The 24,273-nt window shown below is 39.2% G+C and overlaps 1 protein-coding gene across 14 annotated transcripts in view; it reads right to left on the bottom strand.

Moving 5' to 3' along the window:
- The window catches only part of NDUFAF6 (NADH:ubiquinone oxidoreductase complex assembly factor 6), a 35,535-nt gene extending 11,733 nt beyond the window's left edge, over positions 1–23,802 (bottom strand). For 2 of the 14 annotated variants that reach the window (XM_014841692.3, XM_014841694.3), the window contains exons 1-4: positions 23,451–23,796; positions 17,551–17,650; positions 4,888–5,010; positions 969–1,025 (exon numbers count right to left, since the gene is read on the bottom strand). In XM_014841692.3, the coding sequence (XP_014697178.1) occupies positions 969–1,025; positions 4,888–5,010; positions 17,551–17,650; positions 23,451–23,620 (450 nt within the window). In that variant the 5' untranslated portion in view covers positions 23,621–23,796. Of the gene's footprint in view, positions 1–968; positions 1,026–4,126; positions 4,701–4,887; positions 5,011–15,780; positions 15,913–17,546; positions 17,651–23,253; positions 23,410–23,450 lie in introns of those variants that run through there. The other 12 variants (XM_014841695.3, XM_070481360.1, XM_070481361.1 and 9 more) reach the window with 11 other exon arrangements.
- Between the last annotated feature and the right edge of the window lie 471 nt (positions 23,803–24,273).

Below are 24,273 nucleotides of genomic sequence, written 5' to 3'. Positions count from 1 at the left end.
GACACCTGAAAAAACAGATCTTCTTAATGCTAATTAACTCTATAGGCCAACTAAGCAATTTTTTTAAATATTGAAATCATTCTCTCTCATTTTGGCTTGTATTATTATAACTATAGCCTATAGTTATTAATAGATTGTATCCAAATAAACTAACTAAACTTATACTTTCATGACACAGTAGGTGATCAATATCAGGCCAATGAGGACACTGAGCCAACAACGTGTCAGAAAGATGATACAAGTTAGCCCAGGCCACAGAGCAATTTGCATGCTTGGTTGGAACTAGAACTCAGTTCCAAGAACCTGGTTTAGGTTTCCTCACTAGAACCATCAGATTTTCTTTGTTCCCTCTACTATTGGGACAGAGATCTAAGTATTGGGTATACATAAGGGTACGTGTATACCTACTCAAGTTCTGATGATATTAAGGAATTACCTGTAATTTTTTAAGGTATGATAATTGTATTGTAGTTATGTTTTTAAAAGTTTTTATGTTTTGAAGATACATATATATTTGCAGATCAAATGATACTATGTGTGGGGTTTAATTTAAAATAATCCAATGGGGCTCGGTGAGGGGAGTTGGTAGAATATTTAGGAAACAAGATTAGATATGTTTATCACTGTTAAAGTTGGGTGACAGGTACATCAAAGTACATTACACTTTCTCTCTACTTCTGAATAAGTCTGAAAACTTCCATTTAAAAAAACCAAAACAGTAGAGTATGGGTGTGCATACACCTGCCTCTGCCTGGGTGCCTGTCTCTGCCTTATCTGTCTCAAGGTGCAGGGGCAGGTGGCTAAGGTGGGTAGCACACAGTGATAGAGAATGGATAAAATGGCACAGTTCTCTAAAACTTTCCTTCCTCCAAAATATAATTCATAGATTAAAACACTTCCTCCCTGGAGAATTAGCTTAAGGACTAAAAAGGAAGAAAAAATTTAAGACTTGAGCAATTTCAACTTACTCTTTCATCAACGATTTTCATAAGCCATCTTTTAGTCAGATTATGTTTTTTGACAGCCTAAAAAAACAAGAGTGTTGTAAGTTTTTAGCAAGTACTAGAAATGACTTCTGGAGAACTGAATAAAATAAACAAACCAATGCAAAACTAAGTAAGGGAACATTTGTAATAACTCATCACCAGATGGACAGTTGTGTTAAAGAAATATCAGGGAAAAAGAAAACGTCCCTACAAAACATTTCAAAACATTTCCAAGTAAAGATAATATATCCAAAACTTTTCCACTAAGCTTTTCTTCTTATACTATTAGTAATTCAATGATTCCACTTTCAATCAAGAATTAAATACCGAGCTTCTGTTAGGTGATGCATTCTGACTTCTATGCGTATGACACACAAACTTTTTTCCATAGGATAAAGATTCTATTTAGCAAAAATAACCACTTCTCCAAAAATGAAAAGAGTAACTAAAAGTCCAAAGAAAATAATCTGCAGAGTGCAGCGTTCTCTTAACAAGTAAGACGCTCCAGTAGGAAAGAGCACATCTAGTGCCCAGATCTTGGTCTCTAACACCATTCTCCCCAAAGCAAACAGGGCGCTAGAGAAAATGGGTGATTCCAGAGATGGGGCAGGGGAGAGTCAAGATGATACTAGAATATTTCACTATCCCAGAAAATAGAAAGTGCTCAAAAGAATGACAGGGGTGCATGGCTTAAGGACACAGGAGCCAGTTTGAAGGGGCTCCCACTGTCCAAATCTGGGACAATCTGAAGCCAAAATAATTAAGTATAGTAACAAACTACAAACTACTAGAAAAAACAGGAATTCATGAGTCCACACCAATAATTAACAAACAAATAAATACAGGAGATTAAGAGCTCTTGCTCATAGCAGAATGTCAAGAACCAACTGGTAATGTGGACAGAGTGCTAGAGTTGGGAAATTATCATTTTACAGTCATAATAGTAAAGACTGAATCAGATAAGAACCATCAATGACTGCTAAGTTTAGGGAGATACTGAAGAGGAGCATGATATGTGCATAGTCTTAAAGTTGATTAGTTGCAAGGGGAATTCTAATTCTACAGTGGGAAAACCAGGCAACATCTTGACTGGGTGATGAAAATTAACAATGCCAAGAAAGGACAGATGGACAAAGTGTGCCTCCAGGTGTGATACCCTGAGAAGAACATATCACCTATGTGGTATTCTGGCCAAGATTGCATAAACTGAATCTAACCATAAGAAAACATCAGACAAATCCAAAATGAGGACTGTTCTAAAAGAAAAAGTGAGGGTCTATACTTTTCAAAACTATCAATGTTATAGAAGACAAAGAGAAGCTACAGAAATGTTTCAAGTTAAAGTAGGCCAAAGAGACATGACAATTAAACACCTGACCCGAGATTGGATCCTATACCAGACATAAAAATACTATAGTGGACATTATTGGGTCAACTGACAAAATTAGAATATAAATGGAAAACTAGATAAAAGTGTCCTATCAAAGTTAAATTTACAAAAGTCAATTTCTGTTCTGGTTATATAAGAGAACATCAGGAAATACTAAAGTATTTAGGAATAAAGGGCCATGATGTATGTGACTTATACTCAAATTATTCAGGAGAAAAATTATGAGTGTGAAAATACACACACACACAGAGCACATATGCACATGTGAGTGAACACTGCACAAATGATTAACTAATAGGATAAAATGTTAACAGTAGGTGAATCTGGATAAACGGTAAAGAAGTGTACTGTTTTAAATTTTGTAACCTTTCTGAAAGTCTGAAATTATTTCCAAGTAAGTTTTAAAAACAGTTTTCTTGCCAACACTAAGAATATTCTCACAGTAAATAAATATGGTAGTGAAACAAAGTCTTAGGAATATCCTATACTTTAAGACTCTAAGATGTGATTGATAATAAAATGTAAAGTCTAGCATGCTCATCAACGCACATTTATGCAACAAAGGGTGGAAGCATGGAGAGCGGAGCCCACTTTGCCTGGGAGAAATCTAACAGAAGCTAAAAGGGCAGTGTGGAATTGGTTCTGAGGTGCTCCCAGCACTATGACTATTACATAGCAGGACTCCCCACAGGCTCCTCTCCCCAGTCCCAGGAACCAGCCTGAGATTCCTCAGTCATTACACAGTTCTGATCATGTTTTATTTTTTACGTGTCTGAGTGGCGAGGAGCACATTTGATCTTTGTAACCACACATCAAGCACCATTCCTGGAACATAAAAGTACTTAAAAAATACTTAATCATTAAAAAGTCAGATTCCTATTTACTCAAGGCTGAGGCTATAATGGCTGCAGTTCCTTGGTCACAAAATGTAGTTCTTCTGTCTGATTCTGAAGGAAATCAGAGATCAAGGAAAAAATAAACATATATAAGCAGCTGCAAACCTGCTGAATAAAACATCAAGAACTCTGAAAACAGAAGTCAAATAGAATAAAAACCTTGGCTATAAACATATATTCAAACTGCATCTAATATTAATACATAGAGAAATGGAGAAGCCCATATGATAGGTATAAGAAATTACAGATATTCAACTATTTTTTACCAAAAAGCACCAATGAAACAAGGTGGCAGGAAAGTGCCCTCTGGACAACACATTGTCACTGGTTCCCTATTTAATCCTCTTAAGAACCTGACAGCCTTCAAAGAACCAGTGGAAAGTTTTAGTGGACAGTGGCACAAGAGCATATGCTCCAGCAGAACAGAGAACAGGCAATAGGGACAACTGCTCTGAACACCACCTGCTTCTTTCAAATATTCATATTAACCTTCAACACCAGTCATATCAGAAAGCTGGAAAACATCAAAATCAAAATTTAAGTAGCTATTAAAATTGGAAAAACTGGCATATATCTAAACATTCTGTAATTCAGATATGTCATCTTGTTTTTTTAAGAGAAGCCAAGGCAAGATAAATCTGTGTCAAAGGAATCTCAGATCTTCCATGATATTTCCTGACAAAGGCCAAAACCTTCAATGCAAGTCTTAACACAAACCTCTACTGCAGCCAAGTTTGTGTATAAAAAAATAAACAGGTTTCTGGATTTCAGAGAAACTTTCTCTAAACTGAGTCACCTAGGTCAAGGTTCTTGAAGTAGGATGAATGGAGGTAAACAACTAATCTAATACTCACAGCTTCCCATCCACTTTTTCTTCTCAGTCCCCAGTGGGGGTCGCGGGGGAGCCTGGCTTCCCATCCTTACTGGGGCTCTGTGAAGTCAATCTGGGGCCCAGAAACAGGGCCTGCCTCTGCTGGTATGCAGAACTGAGAAGAGGTGTACCACTGTCAAGACTGTCAGTGGCTCCTGTTACAGAAACTGTCTTCTGGCACTCAACATATTACAATGGGGACAGAGATCAGAGACTAACAGCACCTAATTCCCTTCCTCCTTTCATAGTTTTAGCATATTTCTAAACTCTGCATGGCTGTTTATGAATGAGAGATCCATACAACTGCTTTAATGTAAAACTATTTACAGGGGCCAGCCCAGTGGCACAGTGGTTAAGTTTGCATGTTCCACTTTGGTGGCCCAGGGTTCACCGGTTCGGATCCCGGGTCCGGACGTGGCACTGCTTGGCAAGCAATGTTGTGGTAGGCGTCCCACATATAAAGTGGAGGAAGATGAGCACGGATGTGAGCTCAGGGCCAGTCTTTCTCAGCAAAGAGAGGAGAATTGGTGGCAGATGTTAGCTCAGGGCTACTCTTCCTCAAAAAAAAAAAAATAAATAAATAATATAAATAAATAAAATTTAAAAAACTAACATAGATCTGAACATTACACAAGCCTAAGAATATTCTCAGGATAGCTCCCCCATCACCACTATCCAAATTGCATCAAAACTATGCTCAAATAACAGTCTTACAAATTAAAAGTAGCATTTTTTATTTTTTACCTTCCATAGTTCAATGGCCACAGGTTGGTGTGGTGGATTGTCACAGTATATATCATCCACAGTTTTCTTCCAAAACTGCATTCGCATCAGTCCAATTGTTTTCTCAGAGACCAAGTCCTTAACCTGTAAATAGGGTTTAAAAACTTTCATAAGGGGCTGGCCCAGTGGTGCAGCAGTTAAGTTCACATATTCCGCTTCAGTGGCCCAGGGTTTGCTGGTTTGGATCCCAGGTGAGGACCTACACACCACTTGGCCAGCCATGCTGTGGTAGGTGTCCCACATATAAAGCAGAGAACAATGGGCATGGATGTTAGCTCAGGGCCAATATTCCTCAGCAAAAAGAGGAAGATCGGCAGCAGATGTTAGCTCAGGGCTAATCTTCCTCAAAAAAGAAAAAAAGATAAATAAAAACAAAAAAAACCTTTAAAACAAAAAACTTCAATAAATGCTGTTTACGGTCTCAAAAAATCAGTATTTGTGACTTCATAATCACATAATTCAGTCAAAAACAAAGCTTAATTCTATACATGTATTTTAATTTTTCCTTGAAGGTATACATCAGTTAAATCACTGGCACTATGAATTTCCTAAGTAAAAGCTGCAAATTATTTGGTGCTTATTCAAAAATTTTTGCAAGGTCTGCATTCAAAAATAGGAGATATTCTTCTAGAAATAAACTGCAAGAAAACAAAACAAAGAGAGGGAGAGAGAATATTCAGATTAAAAGAAATTTAAGAGAGAGATCAACCAGGTGCAACATGTGGACCTTATTCTGAATCCTGATTTGGAGAGAGATACAAGTTGGAAAATGTGAACAATGGATGTTTAATGATATTAAGGAACTACTGTTAAATTTTTAATCTATGATAATGGTATTGTGGTTATTTTTTTAAAGTGAGTTATCTTCTAGAGATAAATACTGAAATATTCACAAATGGAAAGAGTTATGAGACTTGTTTCAAAATAACTTGGAAGTGGGGATGGGGTGGGTGGGGATAGAGATGGAAAAACAAGATTGGCCATGAGTCAGGAACAGTTGGAGCTGGGTGATGGCTCATATGGCGGTTCATATACTACTCTCTCTAATTCTATATATGTTTGAAATTTTCCGTAATAAAAAGCTTTTTAAAAATAAGTAGAAGAGAAGAAAAACAATCCTTAATAGGTTAGTAATAGTAAAAATATTTTCAAGTCTGAAGATAACCTAGGAAATAGAACCAGCAGATTTGAGAGGAAGCAGGTAAGGAACCAACATTTATCAAATTTATCAAATGTCTGCCAGGCCCTGTGCTAGGTACTGCCCCAGAGATTATCTGATCACAATCCTCACGAACTCACGGGGTCATTACACCAATACACCCATTTTACAAATATAGAAATTATGGCTCAAAAAGGCAGTAGTTTATCCCATGCTCTGCATACTCACAGCCCTTATAATGTAACCAGAAGAATATGCAAAAGATTACAGGGGAGGGGAGGAGTTGACTACAAAGGGGTACACGAGGGAATTTTTTGGGTTGATGAAATTGTTCTGTGGCCTATGTTGGTGAATACATAACCATGCATTTTTCAAAACCTATAGAACAGTACTCCACAAAAAGTGAATTTTACTATATGTACCTTTAAATAAATTTATTCATTCATTCACTAAGTAATTATTAAAAAGATTATTACACTGTCTCCCTCCCTCACTACTGATTATGAATGGTGTTGTCAGGTTCAGGCAAGAATCACCAATGTGTGCTAAATCTCAGAGGTAAAATTTTTTTTTTTTGAGGAAGATTAGCCCTGAACTAACATTGCTGCCAATCCTCCTCTTTTTGCTGAGGAAGACTGGCCCTGAGCGCACATCTGTGCCCATCTTCCTCCACTTCATATGTGGGACACCTACCACAGCATGGCTTGCCAAGCAGTGCCATATCCACACCTGGGATCTGAACTGGCGAACCCTGGGCTGTGGAAGCAGAACATGCAAACTTAACCACTGTGCAACCAGGCCAGCCCCCTCAGAGGTAAAATTTTTTTTAACTGGGATATAATATATATATAATGAAATGATCACCACAATAAGTCTAGCTAACATCATCACCACACATTGTTACAAAATTCTTCTGGTGATGAAACTTTTAAGATCTACTCTCTGAGCAACTTTCAAATACAGTATTATTAACTATAGTCACCATGCTATACTAACTACATCTCTAGGACCCATTTATTTTATAACTGGAAGTGTGTACCTTTTAACCACCTTCACCCATTTCACCTACCCTCTAATCCCCACCTCTGGCAACCACCAATCTGTTCTCTGTTATCTAAGAGCTCAGGAGTTTGTTTGTTTGAGATTTCACATATAAGTGAGATCATAAGGTATTTGTCTTTCTGTCTGACTTATTTCACTTAGCATAATGCCCTCAAGGTCAATTGATGTTGTTGCAAATGACAGGATTTCCTTTTTTATGGCTGAATAATATTCCACTGTTATCTATACCTCACATTTTTTTTAATCCATTCACCTCTTGATGGACACTTAGGTTGTTTCCATGTCTTGGCTCTTGTAAATAATGCTGCAAGGAACATGGGGGTGCAGATATCTTTTTGAGTTAGTGTTTTCATTTCCTTCAGGTAAACATCCAGAAGTGGAATTGCTGGATCATATGGAAATTCTATTGTTAATTTTTGAGGAACCTCCATAATATTTTCCATAGTGGCTACACCAATTTACATTCCCATCAACAGTGCACAAGGGTTCCCTTTTCTCCACATCCTCACCAACACCTGCTATTTCTTGTCTTTTTGATAAGTTATACTAACAGGTGTGAGGTGGTGTGTCATTGTGGTTTTGATTTGCATTTCCCTGATGAGTAGTGATATTCAACACCTTTTCATGTACTTCTTGGACATCTAGGAGGTAAATTTTGATGGAGACTATGGCCTTAAAATGTCTCCTCAGACTGCTTATTAGTAGCAAGGAAAAAAATATCATCTTGACTGGTGACCAAAATTAGTATCACCAATAAGAGGCAGATGGACATTTCATGCCTCCTTACGATCACCTGAAAAGGACATACCCCACTTAGGCAGTAAACATTAGGCTAGGAATGCATAATACAATCATGAGAAAAAATAACTCCAAATGAGAAGCATTCTATTTTTAAAAAGGAACAGTATTGTTTTAAAAAATTGTGACTGTCAAAAAGACAAAGAAAGGCTGTGGACACGTTCCAGATTAAAGGAAACTAATGAAAACGAAATGCAATACATAATGCTATATTGGATCCTGTACAGAAGAGGAGAAAATGCCATAGAAGACATCATTCGGGGGCCGGCCCCGTGGCGAGTGGTTAAGTGCGCGTGCTCCGCTTCAGTGGCCCAGGGTTTCAGTGGTTCAGATTCTGGGTATGGACACGGCACCACTCATCAAGCCATGCTGAGGCGGCATCCCACATGCCACAACTAGAAGGAAGCACAACTAAAAAAATATATACACAACTATGTACTGGGGGGCTTTGGGGAGAAAAAGGAAAAAAAAATCTTAAAAAAAAAAGACATTATTCGGTCATTTGACAAAACTAGAAAGCAGATGGTAGATTGAAGCATTCTAACAAAGTCAAATTTACTCAAATTGCTAACTGTACTATGGTTATAAGAGAATATTATTCTTCTTAGGAAATACACACTCAAGTTCATAGGGATAAGGGCCATAGTATAATCAAGTTATTCTGAAATGACTCATAAAAAGAAAAATGTGTGTGTGTATATATATATATATATATATATATACATACATACGTATAGAGAGACAAATGATAAAGCAAATGGGGCACAACATTAACAAAAGGGTATATGAGTATTCTTTGTACTATTCTTTTGTGTGTGAAATTATTTCCAAATAAAAAGTTTTTTTTTTATCGGTCTTGGTGCTGGGTGGGTCTCTTAGCAATGTTTAGTATTCAGATCCCAGTGGCATATGGTCTATTCTTTTTTTTTTTTAATTGAGTTAATGATAGGTTACAATCTTGTGAAATTTCAGTTGTACATTAATGTTTGTCAGGCATGTTGTAGGTGCACCACTTCACCCCCTGTGCCCACCCCCACCACCCCACCTCTCCCCTGGTATCCACTAAACTGTTCTTAGTCCATAATTTTAAAATCCTCATTTGAGTGGAGTCACACACAGATTATCCTTCTCTAGCTGGCTTATTTCACTTAACATAATTCCCTCAAGGTCCATCCATGTTATTGCAAATGGAATGATTTTGTTCTGTTTTGCAGCTGAGTAGTGTTCCATTGTATATATGTACCACATCTTCTTTATCCATTCATCTGTTGCTGGACACTTAGGTTGCTTCCACCTCTTGGCTATTGTAAACAGTGCTGCAATAAACATTGGGGTGCATAAGACTTTTGGGATTGCTGACTTCAAGCTCTTTGGATAAATACCCAGTAGTGGGATGGCTGGATCATATGGTAGTTCTATTTTTAATTTTTTGAGGAATCTCCATACTGTTTTCCATAGTGGCTGCACCAGTTTGCATTCCCACCAGCAGTGTATGAGGGTTCCTTTTTCTCTGCAACCTCTCCAACATTTGTTGCTATTAGTTTTAGATATTTTTGTCATTCTAACGGGTGTAAGGTGATATCTTAGTGTAGTTTTGATTTGCATTTCCCTGATGATCAGCGATGATGAGCATCTTTTCATGTGCCTATTGGCCATCAGTATATCTTCTTTGGAGAAACGTCTGTTCATGTCTCCAGCCCATTTTTTGATTGGGTTGTTTGATGTTTTGTTGTTGAGTTGCGAGAGTTCTTTATATATTATGGATATTAAGCCTTTGTCAGATATATGACTTGCAAATTTTTCCCAGTTAGTGGGTTGTTTTTCTGTTTCAATCCTGTTTTCATTTGCCTTGAAGAAGCTCTTTAATCTGATGAAGTCCCATTTATTTATTCTTTCTATTGTTTCTCTTCTCTGAGAAGGCATGGTGTCGGAAAAGATCCTTTTAATACTGATGTCAAAGAGTGTACTGCCTACGTTTTCTTCCAGAAGCCTTATGGTTTCTGATCTCACCTTTAGGTCTTTGATCCATTTTGAGTTTATTTTGGTGAATGGTGAAAAAGAATGGTCAATTTTCATTCTTTTACATGTGGCTTTCCAGTTTTCCCAACACCATTTGTTGAAAAGACTTTCTTTTCTCCATTGTATGCCCTCAGCTACTTTGTCAAAGATAAGCTGTCCATAGATGTGTGGTTTTATTTCTGGGCTTTCAATTCTGTTCCATTTATATGTGCACCTGTTTTTGTACCAGTACCATGCTGTTTTGATTACTGTAGCTTTGTAGTATGTTTTGAACTCAGGGATTGTGATGCCTCCCATTTTGTTCTTTTTTCTCAGGATTGCTTTAGAAATTCAGGGTCTTTTGTTGCCCCATATGAATTTTAGGATTCTTTGTTCTAATTCTGTAAAGAATGTCATTGGGATTTTGATTGGCATGGTGTTGAATCTGTAGATTGCTTTAGGTAGAATGGACATTTTAACTATGTTTATTCTTCCAATCCATGTACATGGAATGTCTCTCCATCTCCTTATGTCGTCATCCAATTCTCTCAGAAAGGCCTTGTAATTTTCATTGTATAGGTCCTTCACTTCCTTAGTTAAATTTACCCCAAGGTATTTTACTCTTTTTGTTGCAATTGTGAATGGCATTGTATTCTTGAGTTCTTTTTCTCTTGGTTCATTACTGGAGTATAGAAATGCTACTGATTTATGCAAATTGATTTTATATCCTGCAACTCTGCTGTAGTTGTTGATTACTTCTAACAGTTTTCCAATGGATTCTTTGGGGTTTTCTATATATAAGATCATGTCATCTGCAAAGAGCGAGAGTTTCACTTCTTCCCTCCCTATTTGGATTCCTTTTATTCCTTTTTCTTGCCTGATTGCTCTGGCCAGGACCTCCAGTACTATGTTAAATAAGAGTGGTGATAGAGGGCATCCTTGTCTCAATTCCTGTTTTCAGGGGGATGGTGTTCAGTTTTTGCCCATTGAGTATGATGTTGGCTGTGGGTTTGTCGTATATGGCCTTTATTATGTTGACGTAATTTCCTTCTATGCCCATTTTGTTCAGAGTTTTTATCATAAATGGCTGTTGGATCTTTTCAAATGCTTTCTCTGCATCTATTGAGATGATCATGTGGTTTTTATTCCTCAGTTTGTTGATGTGGTGTACCACATTGATTGATTTGCAGATGTTGAACCATCCCTGTGTCCCTGGTATGAATCCCACTTGATCATGATGTATGATTCTTTTGATGAATTGCTGAATTCTGGTTGCCAAAATTTTGTTTAGAATTTTTGCATCTATGTTCATCAGTGATATTGGCCTGTAGTTCTCTTTTTTTCATGGTGTCCTTGTCAGGTTTTGGTATCAGCGTGATGTTGGCCTCATAGAATGTGTTAGGAAGTGTTCCATCTTCCCTAATTTTTTGGAATAGCTTGAAAAGGATAGGTATTAAATCCTCTCTGAAAGTTTGGTAGAATTCCCCAGGAAAGCCATCTGGTCCTGGGGTTTTATTCTTTGGGATGTTTTTGATTGCTGTTTCAATCTCTTTCCTTGTGATTGGTCTGTTCAAACTGTCTGCCTCTTCTTGAGTGAGCTTTGGGAGCTTGTAGGAGTCCAAGAATTTATCCATTTCCTCTAGGTTATCCATTCTGTTGGCATATAGTTTTTTGTAGCATTCTCTTATAATCTGTTGTATTTCTGCAGAGTCTGTTGTTATTTCTCCTCTTTCATTTCTGATTTTGTTTATTTGAGCTTTCTCCCTTTTTTTCTTTGTAAGTCTGGCTAGTGGTTTGTCAATTTTATTTATCTTCTCAAAAAACCAGCTCTTTGTCTCATTGATCCTTTCTACTGCCTTTTTCGTTTCAATAGTATTTATTTCTGCTCTGATTTTTACTATTTCTCTCCTTCTGCTGACTTTGGGCTTCATTTGTTCTTTTTTCTCTAGTTCAGTTAGGTGTGCTTTAAGGTTGCTTATTTGGGATTTTTCTTGTTTGTTAAGATGTGCCTGTATTGCGATGAATTTTCCTCTTAATACAGCTTTTGCTGTATCCCATATGAGTTGGTATGGCATGCTATCATTTTCATTTGTTTCCAGGTATTTTTTTATTTCTTCTTTAATTTCTTCAATGATCCACTGCTTGTTCAGTAGTGTGTTGTTTAGTCTCCACATCTTTGTGCCTTTCTCAGCTTTTTTCTTGGAATTAATTTCTAGCCTTATAGCACTATGATCTGAGAAGATGCTTGTTATTATTCCAATTTTTTTAAATTTGTAGAGGCTTGCCTTGCTTCCCAATATATGGTCTATTCTTGAGAATGTTCCACGTGCACTTGAGAAGAATGTGTATTCAGCTCTTTCAGGGTGAAGTGATCTATATATGTCTATTAAGTCCAATTGTTTTAGTTTTTCATTTAGCTCCACTATTTCCTTGTTGATTTTCTGCCTGGATGATCTGTCAATTGATGTGAGTGGGGTGTTGAGGTCCCCTACTATTATTGTGTTGTTTTTAACATCTTCCTTTAGGTCTGTTAATAGTTGCTTTATGAATCTTGGTGCTCCTGTGTTGGGTGCATAGATATTTATAAGCATTATTTCTTCTTGATGAAGTGTCCCTTTGATCATTATATATTGTCCCTCTGTCTCTCTTTACCTGTCTTATTTTGAAATCCACTTGGTCTGATAATGAGAAATTGCAACACCTGCCTTTTTTTCCTTGCTATTTGCTTGAAGTATTGTCCTCCACCCCTTCACCCTGAGTCTGTGTTTGTCCTTGGGGCTGAGGTGTGTTTCCTGGAGGCAACAAATTGTTGGATCTTGTTCTTTAATCCATTTTGCCACTCTGTGTCTTTTTATTGGTGAGTTCAATCCATTCACATTGAGAGTGATTACTGATGCATGTGGACTTAATGCTGTTAATCTGTCGCTCATTATCTTGTTTTCCTGCATTTCTTTTCCTGTTTGCTTTAGACTACCCATTTAATACTGCAATTTCTTATGCTGGGTTTCTTAGATTTTTCCTTATTTATGATTTGTGACTCTGTTCTGTACTTTATTTTAGTGTCTACCTTGAAGTTTGTATTTAGAATCTCGTGTATAATATAGTCTATTCTCTGGTGGTCTCTTACTTACTTGACCAATACTGATTTAGACCCTTTGCTCTTCCCCTCCTAAATAATTATTTTCATTTTTTATTCCAACTCGTCTTATTAATTGGTAGTTAGAGTGCTAAGATCATCCTTGTTTTGGTAGTTTCATTATCTTTACCCTAATGCTATAATTGAATATTTGCTATCCTGTTCTGGTTCTATCCATCGGTCTCCCTAGTCTGTGGATTGTGTCCCCTTTCTCCCTTTTTTCTTTTTTCAAGTATGAGAGCCTTCTTGAGGATTTCTTGTAATGGAAGGCTTTTAGTTACAAATTCCCTTAACTTTTGTTTGTCTGGAAAAGATTTAATTTCTCCCTCATATCTGAAGGAAATTCTTGCTGAATAGAGTATCCTTGACTGAAGGTTTTTATCCTTTAAAGCTTTGAATATATCACTCCATTCTCTTCTAGCTTGTAGGGTTTCTGTAGAGAAATCCACTGACAGTCTGATAGGGGCTCCTTTATAGGTTATTCTCTTTTTTTCCTTACTTCCCTGAGTATTCTCTCCTTATCATTCCTATTTGCCAACTTTACTACTATGTGCCTTGCAGTAGGTCTTTTTACATTGACAAATCTAGGAGATCTAAAACCCTCTTCTACACACATTTCTCCGTTGATCCCTAGATTTGGGAAGTTCTCTTCAATAATTTCGTTAAGCACACTTTCTGCTCCATTTTCCTTTTCCATATTCTCGGGAATTCCTATGATCCTTATGTTCTTACTGCTCATTGAATCCATTATCTCTTGGAGATTTTCCTCATTTTTTTTAATTCTTAGTTCTCTTTCTTCCTCTGTCTGGCGCCATTCAGCCTGTCTATCTTCGATTATGCTAATTTTCTCCTCTATGTTGTCTACACGGGCATTCAGGGAATCCGTATTCTGTTTTATCTGGTCCATTGTGTTTTTCATCTCAAGTAATTCTGTTTTATTCTTCTTTATGATTTCAATCTTTTTTGTGAAGTAACTCCAGAACTCGGCTTGTTTCTCTTTCTCTCTACCTCATTGAGTTTTTTGATTATAGCTGCTCTGAACTCCTTATCACTTAGTTTACCTAATTCCAAGTCCTCAGGACTTAATTCTATGTTTTTATTGTTTTCCTTCTGGTCTGGGGCTTTTATAAATTGCTGGATGGTAGAGGAGCGGTTTTTTCTCATGGTGGGAGAATTCAGTTGCAGTTACAGCCTGTTGCCTCTAGATGGGGGTCAAGAGCCGCGCGTTATGAGCTTTCCACCTTGGGGCAAGATGGCTGCGCCAGTGGGTGTGCTGGAAGGGGCTGTTACTCACACGCGCTGGTCAGGGTTCAGATCAGTTCTGTTCTCTGGTCTCCCAAGGCCCTTGATTTATGGGGTCCCTGTGGACAGAAGCTTCCCCCCGTCAGCAGGTCTCCATTGAATCAGCGGCAGGAGTCCTGGATGATCCCCTGGTCGCGCGGCCCCTCCCCCGCTCCTTCCCAACCAGCGCCACAGCGATCGCAGACTCTAGGGGAGGGAGCAATGTTCTCTCCTACCCATTCCAGAGCCTCTGAGGCTGTAAGCAAGGTTTATGATCTCCGCCTTCTTGGTATTGTAGGTCTCTAACGAGCTGGCATTATGTTTATTCTCTGAAATTCAGTTCTTCCAATCTTTTGTTGTATTTTGGAGGGGAGAGAATCCCGGGTCAGCTCACCCTGCCATTTTGCTCCCATATGGTCTATTCTTAGTAAAGCATCAAGAGTAATCCTTTTTTGGGGTTGGCCCCATGGCAGAGTGGTTAAGTTCGCACGCTGTGCTTCAGCAGCCCAGGGTTTCAAAGGTTCAGATCCTGGACGCAGACATGGTACCGCTCATCAGGCCATGCTGAGGCGGCGTCCCACATGCCACAACTAGAAGGACCCACAACTAAAAATAGACAACTATGTACCAGGGAGCTCTGGGGAGAAATAGGAAAAATAAAATAAAATAAAAATCTAAAAAAAAGAGTAATCCTTTTAAAACATGGCCAAGAGATAATGCCTTTCTCTGTTCAGAACCCTGCAATGGTCTCCCATCTCAGAGTAAAAGCCAAGGGATTGCAATGATCTCCAAGACCTTACCTTTCTGGCCCAGGTAACTCCACCTAATCTCCTCCTACACACCCTACTTCCCCCGTTCTGCTGTACCACTGGCCTTTTCTTTGATCAGACACACTTGCACCTCAGAGCCTTTGCATTTGCTGTTACTTCTGTCTAGAATACTCTTTGCCCACATATCTCACCCCCTTGCCTTCTTCAAATCTTTGTTCAGATACCACCTTCTCAGTGAGGATTTTCCCGACCACCCTACATAAGATAGGAACCCCTGCTACACCCAGCCTTCCCTATCCCTTCAGCTTTTCTCCACAGGACTCGTTTCCACCTGAAACATTACACAGTACTTGTTTGTTCCTTGATTGCAGGGACTTGGATGCATTATCCAATGCTACACCCAGTACCTAAGACAATGCTTGGCACATTTTAGACAATGGTCATTGAGTGAAGGAACAAGTAAGACTGTGTGCATAAAAAACCAACAAGATACTCCTACAAAGTGAGAGAATTCAGGAAGAACCCTAAGGCTTTATTTATTAAAAATGGAATTTTAGGGGCCAGCCCAGTGGTGCAGCAGTTAAGTTCGCACATTCCACTTCAGTGGCCCAGGGTTCACAGGTTTGGATCCTGGGTGCAAACCTACATACCACTTGTCAAGCCATGCTGTGGCAGGTGTCCCGCATACAAAGTAGAGGAAGATGGGCATGGATGTTAGCTCACGGCCTGTCTTCCTCAGCAAAAAGAGGAGAATTGGCAGCAGATGTTAGCTCAGGGCTAATCTTCCTCAAAAAAAAAAAAAAAACCAGGAATTTTAATCATTTTAAAATTACAATGGAAGATCACAATGGGGACTCTTTACTGCTAAATTGGGATTAACCTAACATGCTGACGTGTAGTTTATATCTGAAAAAAGACGAGGTAAAAAAGTATGGACCCATGACTTCCAGAAGCACACCAAGGAAAAATAGCCAGAGTCTATTAGACTCTGCAGATTATTCATAGTCTAACTGCAGCTGTGCCTCAGTGCTATCCTCAGATCTGTTTTTTTATCCCTAGTTCACTTCCTATCATATTCACCACAGAAGCCATGCCAAAACTTGCAACCCTCTTCAAGACTCCAAACCCTCCTCTGCCACCTCACTGTCGATAACTGACCCCTCCTGAGAAAATCAAGGCCACTCTACTTCAACTCTCTCATGTCCATCCTCCATTTCAATTTGTGTTGTATCAGCACACATTCTTTCCATACTAAGAAAAAGAAGAGTCTCTCCTTCTTTTAATTCTTCAGACAAAAGTGAGTATGATCTAAGATCTAGGTTTGCTATATAATTGCTTCCATTCCCCATTTCACATTAAAGCTAAAAACTCAATTTAAAAAGTGCTTTGAACAACTGCTATATACATGTAAATTATGTGAATGTTGGAGAGGATAAGCAATAAAACTGATTAACTTATTCAATTAACAGATAAATGGACAATGTTAATTGCATAGTTTTATAATATCCTTAGAAAAAGAAATAAGCCCGGAGGCTAAGCCAGTGCCATGCCCACCACACTCCAAGGCCAGCATCACCAAGCAAGGAGACACCAATCGTGGCGCGCGTTCGAGGCTTGGTAACACCAGCCTAGTTCTCTGAACATGGACACTGGTGCCCCATCTGCTGGAGAAGTGAAAAAAAACCCCACCTTGGACTCTTGTGGAAGCTTCACTGGCCAAGTCGAACAGTGAACAATGGAACAATCGTTCAAAGAGATGGGGGCATTGAGAGCTAATGGCTGTAATATCTGAGTGACAGACCCAGTGTGTTTTTTTTTTCAATTCTCTCGTAAAAGTTGGAGGAGGCCCTAATGGAGGTGTTAGCTGATAGATTGTTGAAAATATTTTTAATTGTAAATTACTAAACAAGTTTTGGCACATAACCCAAAAGCAATTCAAGGAGTTGAGTGACATTGTTATAACAAGATTTAAATGCCTCTCTCCTTTTTCATACAGACAAGGTTTCTCGAGAGTTCAATCTGCTTTTTTTTAAAAAAAGAAAAATAGCAGTAAAATTGATGGTATTCTACTTCATTACAGCAAAAAGTAATATCTATACACAAATACATGGGCATAATTGGGAGAAAAAGCTTCATTCCTCTCATTAAGCAAATGCATTTTCAATAAAAGCGTATTTTTCTTTAAAAAAAAGAAGAAGAAATAAAAAATTCCAGAATGATATTTCCAGAAACATTAAGTTCATTAGCTAATTTTATTTTTGGAATTGAATTGTTAAGCCTAAAAAGTAGAAAGAAATCATCAGCAGAGACCTTAAACACATCTAACATACAAATTACAACTATATGTCTTCATTGTTCAGCATTAAACACATTATATCACCATTTCTGCAAACAATTGTTTAAGGTATTTTAATACCAGCCTGAGCCAGTTCCACATTGAAGGCTCTCAGAGCAAAAGCAGAGCTTCTGGATTCTGCAGGGAGCAGCAGGGAGCATAAATAGCTTTCATAATCTCGTTTCCTATAACAAATAGGCAAAAAAAGATAGTTACTTTTTACTTTCCAAACTGCACACAAAAAAATACTGACCAAAATGAACTACAAACAACAAGGCTTCAAATCAAAATAGCCCGAAATTTCTTATATTTTATACCTGTTTTTCTACAATTATAAAAAACATTATCTGCCCCCAATCCCAGATCAGTTAAAAAGAAGAAATAATCAATCTCTATTAATTTATTTTGACTTATAAAGTACTTATAGTTTTCATTGTTTCAGGATCTCTTTGGTTTTAATAAGAACTCAAATGATGGGCTGGCCCTGTGACCAAGTGGTTAAGTTTGCACTCTCAGCTTCAGTGGCCCAGGGTTTCGCCAGTTCGAATCCTAGGTGTGGACATGGCAACACTCGTCAAGCCATGCTGAGGGGACATCCCACACAGCAGAGCCAGAAGGACCTACAACTAGAATATACAACTACGCACTGGGGGGCTTTGGGGAGAAGAGGAAGGAAAAAAGAATTCAAATGAGCTACAGAAGTAGAAATCAAGAAAATAGTTCCAGCAAGTACTGGTATGAACTCACAGTTTTTAATACACAGATAAATACATATATAAGACATAAAGAGAAAAAACAATACAGGGGGTGTGTGGGGTGGTGTGCTGGTGTGAATGTGCACACACTTGCACAGATGTTTCCTCACAGCATCTGCTGAGAGAGCCTAGAAGCAATGATACTCCCCTAAAACCCCAGAATCAGTGAACACACCTAATACCTAGATTTCGGTTTCTAAACACCATTCTCCTCTGAAAGAAGGACTCCTTGGAGGAAAGACTGACTCCAGGACTGGGGCAGAGACAATACAAGATAAGTCTGAAACATCTTCTTTAGCAGCAAGTAAAGAAACAAAGAATGGAGGGACTTATCAAAAGAACAAAGAAATTGCCTTGACAAAGTTCTCAGTGGCCAAGTCTGGGACAATTTGAGCATCAAAAAAACGATAGTACCAGCCTATAGCAGGACTCCATAAGCCCATACCAATATAAATTAATGAATAAATAAATAGGAAGAAAAGGAAAAACTTGAGAACCAGTACAATGCCAACTGATAAATCTAGAAGATATGATGGAATTGTTTTTAAAAAATTATCATTTTATACCTATAACTGATTCAGGCAAAAATCATCAATAAAAGTCTGAAAACATTAAATGAGTAAAAGTTTGATAGGAACAGGATATTTACACAGTATTGAAGTATCCCCTCACAAAATATGCATTACTAACTAATGAAAATTGTTATTAATTAAATTTAGAGGGGAGAAACTCGAAGGACACCTTCTCAACCAAGTAATAAAAAGTTCACAGCACACTAATAGTATAAATCAACATCATGTGCTTCCTGATATGATACTGATAAAAGCACATCACTTCTGTAAATATTCCTGCCAAAAACGTGTAAATCATGAGGAAACATTAAATAAACCCAAATTGAGAGAGATTCTACAAAGTAACTGACCTCTTCTCTTCAAAAAACATCAAGCTCATGAAAGATAAGGAAAGACTAAGAAACTGTTTCAGACTGGAGAGAACTAAAGAGTTAGGACAATTAGGGCCGGCGCAGTGGTTAAGTGCACACGTTCAGCTTCGGTGGCCTGGGGTTCGCCAGTTCGGATCCCAGGGGCGGACATGGCACCTCTTAGCAAGCCATGCAGTGGTAGGCGTCCCACATATAAAATCAACGAAGATGGGCACGGATGTTAGCTCGGGGCCAGTCTTCCTCAGCAAAAAGAGGAGGACTGGCAGCAGATTTTAGCTCAGGGCCAATCTTCCTCCAAAAGAAAAAAGTTATGACAATTAAATGCACCACAAAATCCCAGATAATATGAAAGACATAATAGAATAAACAGCAAAATTTGAATGGAGTCTCTGGATGAGATATAATACTGACTCAATTTTAATATCTTGATTTTCTTGGTTGTACTATGGTTACATGAGAGAGAATCCTTGTGTATTAAGGAATACACACCAAAATATTAAGGGAGGTAATAGTGCATCATGTCTACATCTTATTCTCAAATGGTTCAGAATGTTAACAATGAGGGAATTTGGATGAAGAGTGTATTCGAGCTCTGTGCACTATTTCTGTAATTTTCATGTAAATTTGCAATTACTTCAAAATACAAAGTTAAAAAAATATACAATCTTTACTATATACATTCTAGAATGACTTAAATATAAGGTACTTAACAAACTGCCTAACGACAAGAGTACTTTCATTGTAATATACTGGAACTTTATAACGTTATTTCCTATAAAAGAGTATTCAATATAAAATGGGTCCAATCTCATTCCATGGAGTTTAGGTACTGAAATTCAGACTACTCCCACTTTTCAAGTGGTTCACATTTTGTCATGTGCCTAACAAACAACTTAAAGCCCTTCTAGCTACTCCCTTCACAATTTCTCCCAACTTCCACACAAACAAAAGGAAGAGATCATGAAAAGTAACCCTGCTATCACAAGACAGCTCTACTAAAAAAATCTCACCTTTAGCGGTTTCAGCTACAAAATGGACAGTGCAGGCCAAACAGCTCTAGAGTTTATACTTTTAATATATAGAGAGAGAAAAATATTTTTAAATTTTATATTACTATAAAAAGTCTCAACTTCAAAAGTGTTTAAAACATTTAAAAGTTAACATGAGGGGGCTGGCCCGGTGGCACAGTGGTTAAGTGCGCACATTCCACTTCGGCTGCGCAAGGTTTGCCAGTTCAGATCCTCAGTGCCGACATGGCACCGCTTGGCAAGCCATGCTGTGGTAGGGGTCCCACGTATAAAGTAGAGGAAGACGGGCACAGATGTGAGCTCAGCACCAGTCTTCCTCAGCAAAAAGAGGAGGATTGGCAGCAGATGTTAGCTCAGGGCTAATCTTCCTCAAAAAAAAAAAAGTTAATATGAAACAGTGAGAAAACACTGAATAGGAATCAAAACTACAATCTTCATTTCCATCATTCCACTAGTTATTGACAGAAATGATACCAGCCAAGTCTATTTCCTAATTTGCAAAATTAGGCTTGATAAGCTACCTGTTTCATATCTCCTAAAAATAACCAAGATGTGAAGTAGTTCGAGTTTCTTGCATGGAAATGAAAATGAAATGAAGACATAATAGAACTGTAACAACTCTGGGGAAATAAGATATTCTATACAGCTAAGAGTTGTCCTGTGAACAATTTTTAAAAATTTTTGGTTGGAAATTTTTCTCAACAATATTACCCATTTCTTTACATTAAATGGGATATACTGATCATTTAACCATTTCTTCATCACTCAGGATCACTGTGTATTGGTATACAAGGATATGTAAGTGGCTAACCAAGGTCCAGTTACCTGAGAACTGCTCCAGATAGTAAGAAATGCCATATTATGATGACTTTATATAGCAATGGGGCCAGTAACCTTCATTCATTAATTCTAACATTTATTCAGTGCCTACTATGTGCCAGGCACTGTGCTAGACACTGAAGATAGGTATAGACTTCAGTCTAGTAGGGAGAGACAGACATGAGAAATAAGCATATTTGGTGTTAGAATTGTGCTAGTTCCACAGACCTGTGGCATCAAGGCGCAAAGAAACAAGTGGTTCCCCAGTGGAGCTGGAGGAAGATGGAAAACAACTGCACTTCCAGATATGACCACCAGCATCTCCTCACCTCCTTATTATAGCACTAATACCAAAGCCTGAGGCAGTGTTCCTGAAAACCAAACTCCAACAAGCCTATGTGAGAGATTACGTGTGAGATTTTCCCAGGAACCTAGATTCCTAGGATAGCTCTGGCTGGCTAACCTGAAGTTATGGCCTGGTATCTTTGCTGATATTTGGAGGCTTTGTGTAATATGTCCAAAACAATTCTGCACAAATGATTTCAGAGGCCAAAGCGTGCAAAGATCAATGGACAGTTAGAAGCTAAAAGTTTTAATCTTCCTTTCAAATTTCATTTTGTTTTTATTTTAAAACTACTCACTGAGCAATTGTTATGTGCCAGCATTTTCATATACACCATCGCACATTTAATCCTGACAACTAGGCTATAAAGCAGTAGAAATTCACAAATGAGGAAACAGCCAAATCTTAAAGTAAGTAACTCTTCCAAGTGACAGAGCTGGGAGGAAAAACTCAGATCAAGTCTGCCTGCAAAATCCAGGCTTTTTAATAAACCTCTAAAATCAATAGCTTCCACTCCACTCAAATACCAACATGGACAGATTAAGTATCTGGCCATGAGGCCAGCCAGTGGCACAGTGGTTAAGTTTGCGTTCCTCTTCGGTGGCTGGGGGTTCACCGGTTCAGATCCCGGGTGCGGACATGGCACCACTTGGCAAAAGCCATGCAGTGGTAGGCGTCCCACATATAAAGTAGAGGAAGATGGGCATGGATGTTAGCTCAGGGCCAGTCTTCCTCAGCAAAAAGAGGAGGATAAGCAGCAGTTAGCTCAGGGCTAATCTTCCTCAAAAAACAAACAAACAAAAAGTATCTGGCCATGTGTGAATACATATATTTGATAAAAGTTGTCATGTGATATCCATACAATAGTAGTGGAGGAATACATAAGAAATTTATAAGAGTGATTATTCTGATTATTCACCTCTGGATAGGAAAGTCAGGATACTACTGGTGTCAGAGAAAAATTGCTCTCGAAAAGTGGGTATGAGTGGTATACATTTTGGTAACTTCAATTTTTTATCATAAAAAAACTTTAAAATATATAAAAATGACTACAACCTTTTAGCAGTTTGGGCTTTTACAATTCTTAATGCCCTGATTTCTACTACTGCTATAATCAAAAACAAGGTGGGGGAGGAACACCATGAAAGAGAGATTAAAAACAAAACAAAACACTGAAATGCATGGGAATTTTACATTGTTATGCTACAATGGAATTCATTGGATTTACTAGCCCAATCAAATCCAAGGTACTTTATTCTAGCACTTCTCCGAAGTCCTGGAGACCGAGTACTTGGAGCCTTTCTACCACAGTTATGAAGCAAGGGCAGCAAAAGGGCAGCGAGGGCTGAGTCATGTCTCCGCAGTCAGGCCTGGATTCCAAGGCAGGCCCCTGCCCAGATGTGCCGGGGGACTGGATCCATCCAACTCGACTCCACAAACGATTAACAGCGACTCCCATGTGCCAGGCCTTTCCAGTGTCACCAGGGCGAACAAAACCGTCCTCAAGCCCCTGACTTTATGAGGCTATTCCACTGAACCTCAGGCAAATTCCCTGATCTCTCTAAACTTCCATTTCCTCGTTTATTAAATGAGATACTGTGGCTTATACTGTACTCACTGTGCCCTTGCTTTGTGCCACACATGGTTCTAAATGCTTTAATCCACGTGACTCTAAATCGCAAGTCTACCTTTGCCCATTACAATTGGCAAGGAAGATTAAGCAAATGACTTGTAAACTACTTTGTATAATGCCTGACAAACAGGAAGGACTCAAAGTGACCTACTGTTGTAATTAAAACTAATTACTACTCGTCTTTCAAATTTAAAAAAGCTATGCATGCAAAACGTTTAATTAGGTAAAAATTAAGGTTCAGGCAAGGTGACAGTCAAGGATTCTTACCACTATTTTGTGACCCGTGTGAAAGTTCCTGCTGCCTCACTGCCCCCCGCCCGGAGCCCACCTGAGTGCACACGCAGAGGGCTGCCAGCAAGGCGCCGGTCCGCTCGCCCCGGCCGGCCGCGAGCCCCGCCGCGCCCACGCGGGCCCCTTCCGGCTGCTCCCCGACCTCCCGTCGGGAGCAGGCCCGGCTCGCTCACCGCAGCAGCTCCATGCAGTAGGCGTCAGTGCCCGAGGCGCCCAGTCCGCTGGCTGCCGCCACGTTCCGTCCAGGGCCCGCGAGACCTGGGACCCGCCGCCCGCGCGCCCACAGGCCCGGAACGCCGAGCCGCAGGGGGCCACACGCCGAACCCGGAGCGGAGACCGCCATGACACGGACGCCGCATGCCCTCCGACCCCGCGCCTGCGGTGCGCAAGCACGCCTCGCCACGCCCCCGGCAGGTCCCGCCGCGCGCTTCTCGGCTGCGGGAGGCAGGCTCCGGACGCCGCTTGGAGAAGAAGCAGGTGTCGCTGTGGCCCTGTGCGTCTGGGCCGCCGCCGTGCTTTTCCCCCTCGGTTCCAGGAAAGCCCCGCCTAAATTCAGTCGATCCCGCCAGGCTCTCCCCCTCCCTTCCAGATCCTTATGAAGATGTATTTATCAAGGTAGGAGGGTAAATTTTGACAGTTTACTAGATTGATTTATAACTTTTAAATATTTGTTCTCACAGTATGTGAGCCTCTTTTAGTACTCTTACCCTCAGACCCGTCAAATATTAGAGTTGGGTCTTGTTGCCACCACCTGGTCTAAGCCAACAGCTGCCTATATCTGGATCCCAGTGACACTTCCTGCCCAGATTTGCCCAAAATGTTCATGCTGCAGCCAGACTGGGTTCTTTCGAAAATGTACATCTGATCATGACCCTTTCCTGCTTTGACAACTTTTCCTGCGCAGTATTGGATAATGCTTCTCCCTGATAATGGCCTCTATTTACTTTTCAGCCTCAACTCTGGCCATTTGCATTTGTGACTCCAGTTTAATGTTTC

This window comes from Equus asinus, chromosome 12 (genome assembly GCF_041296235.1).
Source record: "Equus asinus isolate D_3611 breed Donkey chromosome 12, EquAss-T2T_v2, whole genome shotgun sequence".
Classification (NCBI taxonomy): domain Eukaryota; kingdom Metazoa; phylum Chordata; class Mammalia; order Perissodactyla; family Equidae; genus Equus; species Equus asinus.
Note: the sequence above shows the minus strand (reverse complement) of the source record. Positions and strands in the feature narration are given on the sequence as shown.